A 10,963-nucleotide genomic window follows, 5' to 3' on the forward strand; every position below is an offset into this window, starting at 1 on the left:
CTAGGGCTAATCATACATACAACATTTGTATGATAAGTACAACTAACTGTTCAGTTTCATTTTCAATACGCGTATCAGTATCAGTTTAAGATTTCAGTTTTTTCCCAACTTTTTCGTTTTGGTAAAAAATTCAAAATTCATCGAAAGTTCTCTTTTCATTTGGCTTACGAACATTTAACTGTCATTCATCTAGGTTCGGTTCGGTTTGGATTCTTCCCATCCATTCTTATAGCCTGCTTAGCCGTTTGATTTTTGTGTGGTGTATTGATATCCTAATACTTTCAGTTCTATGCTATATGATTTGTTATCTGCTCATCAAAACAATCGAAAAGAAAAACGCTTTGTAAATATTGAACCGAAAAATCCCTCTTCTAATTTACAGAATAGTATATCCGAAACAAAGAGAAGAAATAATTTGTGTGTGAGTGTGTGAAACATAATCCTTATACGAACTTATGCTGGGTAGCCTATTTATTCATCTGAGTCTCAATCGTGTTACGAGCTTTATAGTTTTTGTTTTCTTGTTTTTAAACTGTTGTATGATTTTACGTTCAACTCCCCCGCGGGTGTTTCTATCGGCCTTAAACTGCTTCATTTTGTTGCATTTTGTTAACAGTCTCAATTTTGGTTTTTATTTTATGTTTTTTTTTTTTTTGCGTTTTGTTTCGTTTCGGTTATGTTGCATAGTTTTTCTCTTTTTTTTCTGCGTTTTTTTCTTCCGTATTTTTGTCTATTTTGTAGTTATCATTATATTATTATCATCTACATACAAATTAGTTTTGGTTCACTATTCTCTGCATTTGTTACATTTAAAATTACCATATACCATATACATACATACCTCGTTTAGAATTTATGCTTAAGAACGAACCAAAGTGTGGGGCTTAGAAATGGATGTGTGTGTGTGTGTGGTGTTGGTTTTTTTTGGTTTAACTAATCAATAAACAATTTGATGCACTATAACAATCATCATTCAGCTGCGACCTGACCTTCCCTTATCCAAGTAGATTTGTGCCCCCCCTATCATCATCATCATCATCATCATCATTAATCCATAAACATGAAAGTGTTGTCCCTATAATACGAGTATTAATGCGAAAGGAATCTCTTAAAAATCAATCATACGAGTAAAAATACAGATACAAAACATGCCACCCACATACTCGTCTATATATATATATAGATGGTATATATGCTAGTTGATCTTTAATCTTATTGAGTTTCTTTATCATTTATTTAATCTCGTTTTTGTTGTTGTTGTTGTTTGTTTGTTCTTGTTTCTTGTTGATTTTTTGTTTTGTTTTGTTTTGTTGTTCTTTCTTCGTGTTCGCGCGTCTTGCCCTATATAAATTTAGTCATTACAAAAAGGTGTCTTAGGTGGAATCGTTTTGTCTTAGGAATTTAGCTTAGATATCTGTTAAATCTCATCTTATTTCAAATCATTCTAGTTTTAATGGCTAACAGTACTTCATTACATAAAAACAACTTTGCAGGAAGGCCTGGGGGGCTGGTTAGAGTTGGGTAAATTGGGAGGGAGTGTTGTATTGGTGTTGGTGTTGGCTGGTATTTGTATCAGACAAAAACACATTTAAAATTCTAGCATATTTAGAAAAAGATCTATTTGTTGCTAGCTCGTCTCGTCTCGTTCGATAGATAGATAGATAGATCGATCGATCGATCATTCAGTTTGTTAATCGCTTAGCTTAACTATGGGGTACCAGTCGAAATATCCGATTCGGAAACAAATTCGAGAGAACTTAAACGTTAGAACTATAGACCGAAAGCACTGATAAGTATCTTGTTCGTCTCTCCTCACCCTAGAGCCTATGTAGTATATAGTAGTATGTTTTGTATGTTCGTACGTAGAGCTATACAATGTACACAACGCATTTGCTTCATTGGTTTTGGGTTTGCATTTTGGCGCATCATTTCATTCGTATATTAGCTTATCAGTAAGTAGAGATACTCGTATGTAAATTAAATAACCCTTACATTATTGTTTCATTCATGGTTCTTATGATCTGATTCTGATTTCGATTACGATTTCTCATCTGCATTGGAAACGTCGAAAAGTGCAAAACAAAACAAATTCCCATCGAAAAGTAAAGGCAACAACGTTACAACGTTAACGAAAAATCAATCCAAATCAATAGTAGAGCCGCCGCCCGCCTCTTTCCCTCCCCCATCGTGTTACGATAAAGAAACCAACAATAATGAAAGAACCAAAAACCATATACACACCAAAATGACATCAAAACGTAACTAAAAAACGAACAAAAGAATCCTATCATTTTGGTTCCTTTGCTTCTGCTGTGGTGCTGGTGGTCTCCGGATGTCTGGACATAACTTTACGATTCGATCTGTTGCACTTGGACTTTGTTTTCTACAACAGTGTGTGTGTGTGATTGTGTGTGTGTGTGTGTGTGTGTGTGAGTGCTGACAAACATTTACACTTAATTTTAGCTTTCTCTTAATTTTGTTTCATCTGATTTTAGCTTGAAAGTGCAACACTTCATTTATTACAATATTTAGATTTATATTACCTTTAAATTGTTATATGTTTATATATAATTATATGTATATAGTATATATATAGTTGTATATAGTAAGTATTCATATATATATATATAATTTTGTTTTCTTTTTTACCTTTACGATGCACATATATTGTATGTAGTTTTCATTTTTCAATAGGTCGTTACTTTTAGATTAATCAAAACCAAACAAAAAAAAAAGAAGGATTTATATTGTATTAAAATGGAAAATAAAAAGGTAAAATAAATGAAATTGTTTTACAATTAACAGTCAGTGTGTGTTTTGTCATCTAAATAATTGTTTCCCCCCATATACCTCCCATCCATCATGTATCTGGGATCTAAGATTTAATTTTACTCTAGTATTGGACAACTTGCCTTATAATTCTTCTTGACAATGAGAACGGAAATCATGTGTAAGGTGTGTTATCCTCAGTATTTAATGAATAATAATCATAATGTTTCAGCTTATAAAATTACATCAGGTTTCTTTGCTTGCAATTTCGTCAACAAAATCTTCGACTCTGCTCTGTCTATTCTCATTCTGCTCCCTTTGCTGCTTCCTCTAACGGGTCTTTGGTGTTGCGAAACAGAAATGATAAAAAACGCCAAAAACTTTTGTCTTCTCATCCTCCACCACACTCTTCTCACTTACGTCTGTCCATTCACGACGCCTCCACCTCGCCTGTTGACAGACAGCCACCACCGCCAGCCAGGATCGACCACACTATAGACCTTCTCTGGATCATTATCGATAAAGCGATACACAATCATGCACAGACAAGCACACAGCACACACGCACGCAAGCAAGCACACAAAGCTGCTGCTGCTGCGGCCAAGTAGAAAAGAAAAAAAGATTCAAATTCGATAAATGTTGGTTGTTTTTTTTTTCAAATATTGTTTTTTTTTTTTCAAAAATCGAAACGTATTTCACACGTTCTACTTTACTTGTTTACTTGCTTATTGTTTTTGCATTGTTTGCTTTTGTTTTGTTTTTTAAAAAAATTTAAAATTATTTATAAAATGTAAGCATATGTATTTGTAATTTAAACGAAATTAAATTAGGAATTTATATCTGTAGGATTTGTTTGTGGGGTTGTTTGTTTGTTTGTAAGATTTAAAAATTATACGAAGAACACTAAGCAATAAATCACCGAAAAATAAAGTAAAGTATTTGTTATTGTATATTGTAATTAAATGTATGTATTGTAAGTTGTTTTTCTTGTAAATAAACAAATTAAAAATTAGTGTATGATATTTTAATAGAAAAAATTACTTCATATTTATATAAGAATATATATAATATATGTGTATGGTAAATGTATTAGCATATAATATGTGTTTCTCCTTTTGCTTTTGTTGGTTTTTTTCTTTCCATCTTTCTTTTGTTTTGTAATAATAAATTGTAAAATCGCAATCATATAATCATCATTAAAATAGTTTTTGCTTTCATCTTGTTTTACACACACATCGCACGCTCCCCTACTAAGAGAGCGTGCAAAGTAGTTAAGAGTAAATATGTATAAGTAATTAAAGATATATATATATGTTATGTATATAATCAATCAAAGTTTTTCTGCTTGCTGTTGTATGCAATTATTTTTTCTTCCTTTTTACTTTCTTTCTTTTCCTTCATCTTTCATCTTTCACTTTCCTTTCTTTCTTTCTTTTTTTTTTTTTCCATTGTCTCTGCCTCGCTAGTGTGGTTTTCAGGTTGTTGTTGTTGTTGGTAAGTGAATGGGTGGGGGGTGTGCGCGCATGTTGTTCATCTTCAGGCGGTGTTGTTCTGTAGAGTGGCCACACACCCTCCCTCCCACCTTCTGGTTGTCGTTAGATGGATGTTCTTCTCTTCCGGCGGCTGTTGTTGTTCTTGTCTGCTTGGCAAACGATGAAAATTTGAAAAAAATGTGCAACGCAACTCTAAGCATCGTTTTTATCTCTCTCTCTCTCTCTGGTAACTTTTGTCCTCAATCCTTATTCCTCTCTGCCTCCCTGCTTCCATTTTTATTATCATTAACTGTAGGTTTAAATTTACGTTTCCTTTTGCTCTTTTTTTTACTCTTTTTCTCGTTTGTTTTGTATATATACTCGTTATATATATGGTATATAAGTATGTATGTATATAGTTTTTATGTATATTTGTTAAGAGTGTGGTTTCGTATTTTTTGTGGTTTACGCTTCTCATATCTCATATCCATTAAGCATTTTACTTCTGCTAACTTTCCGCCTGCCTTCTCAGTATCGGTAGCATTTCACTTTCTCTTTAACTAAATAATAAATCCAACGCACTATATAATTCTAGTTTCAAGTTCAACTTTCGCTTAGATGTAAACGACGACATACGCTTATCAATTAGGTTTCTTTATATATGTAGTTTAACTTTTAGCTAGTTTTTGTTTTGTTTACTTTAAATGGTAAATTTTTAATTTTGTAACGTATCTTTCTCGTATCGTTTCAGCCTCCGACCTTATCCGCGCATCCATCTCATCTATCCACCCACCCACCAAGCGATCAATCAAGCAATAAAACAATTTTCAAACAGAATGAGTCATGGCCTAAGGGCTAAGGCAAGCCACCAAAAAGAGAGTTCTCGGAATTTCAATGGATTCGATTCCTTTTCAAACTCCCCCCATTGGGACTAAACCTTGTCGCCCCTTTTGTCGAGTGGTGGGGATTTACTGTGTGTGTGGATGGGCTGTGTGTGTGTGTGAGTGTGTGCGCAGACGAGGCCGGTGGCTGGCCGACTGGCTTTTGCATTAAAATGTACAATTTCGAATTTGTATTTACTAATTTTAGTAATAAAGGGATCTTTACTTGTTTACGCTTTAAATAAAATTAGAAGTTCTTATTTCCTTTTGTTGGTATTTCGCACACTTTTCATCCATGATCTTGTGTCTAATTAGCTAAACTTTATACTTGTAAATCATTACGTTTAAATCTTCACAATTCTATATTTTGTTAATGCCATGTGTTTCGGTACCTACGGGCTCTGGGTTGTTAGTTCTTCTAGGTTTCTTGGTTTCTTGTTTGATTGGTTGGATGGTAGTAGGTATAGGTAAATGTTGGCTTAGGATACAGTAGGATATACAGTACGTTTGGTGTGGTGTAAGTGAGTGTTGATGTTGTTTTTTGTTGTTGTTGTTGTTGTTGCCTATGAATTATTACATACTCATTGCTATAGAACATACATGTTTATATATATATATATCTATGAATCTGACTTGTCGCTAGGTATTCTCTGGTGTTAAATTTGTGTTTGCTTTAAATTAGGGTTGTACACGAGTTAAATATTAATTTCAACAACTGATCTGATCTGAAATAAAAACGAACAGACGACGCTTTAGCTTACAATTACCACCATCTTTTTTGTCTTCTTCATCATTCACCGACGACGAGGACGACGCCGACGACGACGACGGCGACAGCGACACGACAACATGCTGCTCCATCGCCTTAAACAGCCTGAGAGGCTGCGTACGGCGGCTGTGTGGAGCTGTCGTTGCCATACGCTGACCTTGGGCCGGCACCATAGTTGGATGCCCCCTCCTGCTTAACATAATTGCTATAGTCGTAGTCATAGCCGGAGCCATAGCCGCCATAGTCGTACTCGGAGCCCGACTTTGAGGCCGAGTTACCGGGACCAGTGCGCGGCATACCGCCCACAGGTCCAGTGGTTGATGGACCGCCCGCAGCCCAGGTCTGGGCACGCGAGTACATGTCCGTGGCGGTGCCCGCCCCAGCTCCTGGTGCTCCAGTGGGTCCAGCCGAATTGGGCGGCATGTTCCACGAGTTCCAGCTACCACCGCCAGACGGTCCGGAGGGAGCGCCCGTCGATGTCGAGTTGTACATATCGTAGCCGCCGTATCCCTGGGTCTGCTGGGGTCCAGCATAGTTCGACCACTGTGGTGGTGGTCCCTGGGGGCCAGGTGGTGCGCCCCAGCCTTGATACGATCCGGGGCCGCTGTTGCCATAGCCATAGCCCTGCTGCTGCGGCGAAGTGCCCCAGCCCTGATAACCGGGCATCATGTTCGGCGCACCGATCGGCATATTCAGTGGCGGACCACCCATCTGACCGTTCTGGCCCTGGATCATGTTCATCGGAGCATGATGGGGTCCCCAGTGGCTGCACTCGCTGTTCATCTTGCCATAGGCACCACCCACTGTGCTGTTGTTCGAGTTCTGTCCGCCAGATCCGTCACGAGGCTCGGCCTTCTTGATCTCCACCTGTAGAACGAGGCAACGAGAGTGGGGCAGCAATGAGGACAAAGGACAAAATAGGTGGAAAGTGATGACCAGTAAGGCAACATACCTGCTTGCCGTTCAGATTGATGTACCGCTCATTGGTCACATGCTCAACCGACGACTCTTCTTCGAAGGACAGGAATCCGAAACCACGAGATTTCTTCTTCTCCTGATCGTACATGATAACTACTTCGGTCACTTTGCCGTACCGACCAAAAAAAGTACGCAGATCGGTTTCCGTTACGTTCGATGGGAGACCGCCGAGGAACACCTTGTAGCCGCCGCCTTTCTTCGGCTTTTGAAGCGTGCGTGGGTTGCATGGCTTCGGATCGATGGTACGGCCATCGAGCGTGTGCGGACCGTTCTGCAGCACATGGTTTACATTGGTGGGATCGGCAAAGGTGACGAAACCGAAGCCACGCGACCTGCCGCTCTCGTTGTTCTTCATCACGACACAATCGATGATGTCGCCGAAGCGGCAGAAGTAACGCGACAGATTCTCCTGCGTTGTCTCCCAAGATAGTCCGCCCACAAACAGTTTGCCCCTCTCGTCCTCTTCCATGATGTTGTTCTGGTGATTGTGAGCTATTGCGCCGGGTAGGTTTTCAATAATTGACGTAATTTTGCTGCTGTTTATTCACACGGGTGTATAAGAAATAAAATGTCTTCTCGCTTGGGTCTTCTAGCACTTTTTTTTCTTAACTTTTTACACTGTTATAGTTGCTGGTTGCGTTGAGTTGCGTTGCTGTTATGGTTTCTGTTATGTTATATTTTGGATTGATTTCAAAAGTTGCCAAAGTTCTTCTCTCCTTCAAAATAACTAAACAAAAGCCACGACGTTTACACGTAACTTTCTACAAGATGCAAATCGTGGGGGTACGCATGGAAAGATACAGAACAGAACGATTTAAAAAAATTGTTAATCAAAATCACTTTTTCTTGGCTAAAAACGAATGTTGGGTGCGAAATGGTGGCCAGGCAAGAGCCAAACGCCAAGATGACAAAATACGCAGACACACCAACACGTAGGCACAGGGAGCAACCGAAATAGGCATAGATAATTATGAAAGGCGCAGGTAGGCAGCAGCAGCAACCGGCCGGTACACATACATTCCCATGCAAAGGTATTTGTGAGCGAGTGAGTCTACATATGTGTTTTTGCCGTCTAACTGCTTTTTTTGTACACGTTCACAAGTTGTTCGGTTGTTTGCAACGCTCCGCTTGCTCTGCTCTTCGTGCGGTTCACAAACTGTTTTCTGCTGCTTCTGCTTCCTCTTTTTTACACTGCTGCGTGAAAGTATTGTTTTCTTTTCGCTGTGTCACGAGCGTTGTTGTTAGTGTAGCAATGTCCCCATCCCCAGCCTCTGTCCCCCACAAACACACACACTACACTCGCACTCACACCCACACAGATGCCGCCTTTCAATGAGAACAACGAACTTATTCCCAAGGTGAAAACAGAACACTGCCGGCCCGGTCCCACCACATTTGCGCGCCATTTGCCAGGTATTGCCAGATGGGTCATGTAAACACCCATCACCCTACCAAATATCTCAAAATGTGAAAGTTCATGTAATCCAATCCTTGTGTCCTGAAGCACTGAAACACATTCTTTATTGGCCTGTCTCGTGTCTCGCGGAAATTTTCCCACTCACAAGTCCAAACATGTGGCAACGCTTGGTGGCGACGTGAAAGCGAATGTACAGCGAAAAGAAACGTACCAAGAAGCAATGCCCTCAAAACGCAGGCCACATAAAATCTTAATTCTAAAATAAAAAAAATATTCACTTCTTTGTGGGCTTTAATTAATCGCAACCTATCTCTGGCCACGCACTTCCCGCAAAACTGAATGAATCTCACGAAAAATGTGGGAAATTCACCACGGTAGAAGACAACAGCAGCGACGGGCAACGAAAAAAAAAAACAAAATGGAAGACGTGCCTGATGAAAAAAATGCTTCAACAAAGAAATGTATTAAGAAATGCTTTCTGGGCCTAAATGCTCTCGAACAGGCGAATTTCACATGGCTTTAATCAAATTTTTAGTTTGGGGCATATCGGGACATTTGAATTAACTGATGCCGGCAATATTCACACAACAATAGAACGCACGACACTTTGACTGCTTGTAGATTTACGATTGTTGGCCGGAGAAATTATAGTTGAATTAACTAAGATTTCTACTACGCAATTTTAAAAAATTCGCATGATTTTTGTATTTTGCACCGCAATCTTTGTGCACATGAATGTACACATGCATGTGTGTGGGTTCATGAGTTGGCCGCACGGTTGTATGCCTGAGTGTGTGTGTGTGTGTGTGTCGCGAATGGCCGCCGACAGACCGAACCGACCGATTTGTACTCGTGTGCGTATGTGTTGGTGTGGTGTTATACATAGCATTTTTTGTATGTATGTATAAAAATATGAAATTTTCCACTTTATTGGGCGAAAAAAGAATGCTGCAAGTGGCACGGCACGGGAAAACTGCAGCCATTTCTGCAAAAATGTACGCACTAATTAAAAATCACAAACATTGGTTTAAAAACAAAGAGCTGCTGGTCGCATTTGCTTGCGGTTCACAGTCGAATAAAATTTACACACCACCACACACCAAGCAACGGCAGCTGCGTCAACCTTTTTGGAAAGGCAAGGCAGAGCAGGCAGGCATTTTGTTAAAGCACCGTAATTGTTATGTAAAATGCAGATTTGATTTGTTTTCCATGCTTACCGTTTGTGCCAAGTGTTCGTCTGTGGTTTTTTAAAGATTTCGCACTGCAAATTCACTAAATTTAAGTGTTTTTTCCTTAAAAAACTAGCTTATAAATAATTGTATGATTTTGATGCATACGATATAACCTAACTTATGATAGAATCGCCACCGCCACGTTTAATGTAATCGATAGCAGTATTCGTGCCCACTCCACCCTACGGTCACACTGCACAGTCGCAATATTCTATCGGATCATTTGATGCCATCGCTAATGTGACATTTATTAATCGATAGCTCACGATAGTTTCAAGGCTTGAAACTGCCAAAAATGTAATTACTGCGAAATTACATATAATATAAATAAATAAAAAATGATAATACGAGTAAGCAGTTCAAATGCATGCACAAACTACTCACTCTATGTTTTAAAGCTATCTCATGGAAATTTTGCAGTTTATAATCTCCTTCAGAGACGAAGAATAGGTATCGGGACCAAACTTTATATATGGAGAAAAAAAATTAAATGCATGAATGGGTAAAAACATGTCAATCCACGAAACATTATATATGAAGGTTTTAAAGCAGCTTGGAAAACATAAATATATTAATTTAAGGAAATAGGGTGCACAAATTTACATACTCATAGCCGAAACTTGGTTGACCGGAAACAATGACGCCACATTCCGTACACACTTATGATATATGCTTTGACTTGTTTTGCTTGAATCCTATTTTGTAAACAGTTCAACAGTTCTGAAAACTGACCAATCAATACTATCATGATAGTATCGGGCTAAAAAAATTATTAATTATAAATTTTTTTTTTTTGTTATTTACTGGTTACTGGTTCTCGGTTTCTGAGGTCACTCGAAAAAACAAATCAAGTGAAATATTTATTTTTCCAAATACTAAGACACATTTCAAATTGACCGCCAAACTCAATTTAGCGCACCAAAAATACTGACATTTTTCGCTCTCAATTCGTGGAGAGTTTGCAAAATTTGCTCTCAATTCGTTCCCGTATGATACATTTGATTTGTATGGGAAAAATTTCAGCAACATGGGGAAATGAAGTAGCAGCATCGTTGTGCAACTTTGGCACGGAACGAGCAACAGTCCGCATACTGTGGGAAATGGATATTATGGACTTGAGATATTGTTTGTATTTCAGGATCCAATTAATGCAGAAACTACTCAGTCTCTGTTTCAGAGATATTAACGATTGGCATATCACGGGTTCCAATAATAGGTATCAGAACCGGGATAAATGTATATATAAAACACAAACATGTGCATTTATAGTTAAAAAACATGTCAATCTAGGATAAAATCATAAATAATGTTTCAATGGAGCTTGGAAGAAAACTTTTCACACCCATTGAAAGAAATAAGGTATACAAAAGTACATACGCATAGAAGATACTTGGTTGACCAGCAAGTAACATTTAGTCAACATTTAAGTTTTATGCTTTGGCCG

General features: G+C 38.4%; 1 protein-coding gene across 1 annotated transcript; it reads right to left on the minus strand.

Moving 5' to 3' along the window:
* Positions 1–4,387: 4,387 nt before the first annotated feature.
* Positions 4,388–9,639, minus strand: LOC111072044 (heterogeneous nuclear ribonucleoprotein 27C). The gene is made up of 3 exons (XM_022363634.2): positions 9,505–9,639; positions 6,845–7,631; positions 4,388–6,759 (listed from the first exon to the last, which is right to left on the minus strand). Exons 2-3 carry the CDS (start codon positions 7,337–7,339, stop codon positions 5,989–5,991), a joined length of 1,266 nt encoding a protein of 421 aa, XP_022219326.1. The 5' UTR covers positions 7,340–7,631; positions 9,505–9,639; the 3' UTR covers positions 4,388–5,988.
* Between the last annotated feature and the right edge of the window lie 1,324 nt (positions 9,640–10,963).

The sequence above is a fragment of the Drosophila obscura genome, unplaced genomic scaffold (genome assembly GCF_018151105.1).
Source record: "Drosophila obscura isolate BZ-5 IFL unplaced genomic scaffold, ASM1815110v1 contig_179, whole genome shotgun sequence".
NCBI lineage: Eukaryota > Metazoa > Arthropoda > Insecta > Diptera > Drosophilidae > Drosophila > Drosophila obscura.

Coding starts and splice junctions, on each gene's coding strand:
- LOC111072044 (XM_022363634.2), bottom strand. CDS start 7,339: ATGGAAGAGGACGAGAGGGGCAAACTGTTTGTGGGCGGACTATCTTGG. Junction 6,760..6,844: donor TCAATCTGAACGGCAAGCAG/GTATGTTGCCTT, acceptor CTCGTTCTACAG/GTGGAGATCAAGAAGGCCGA.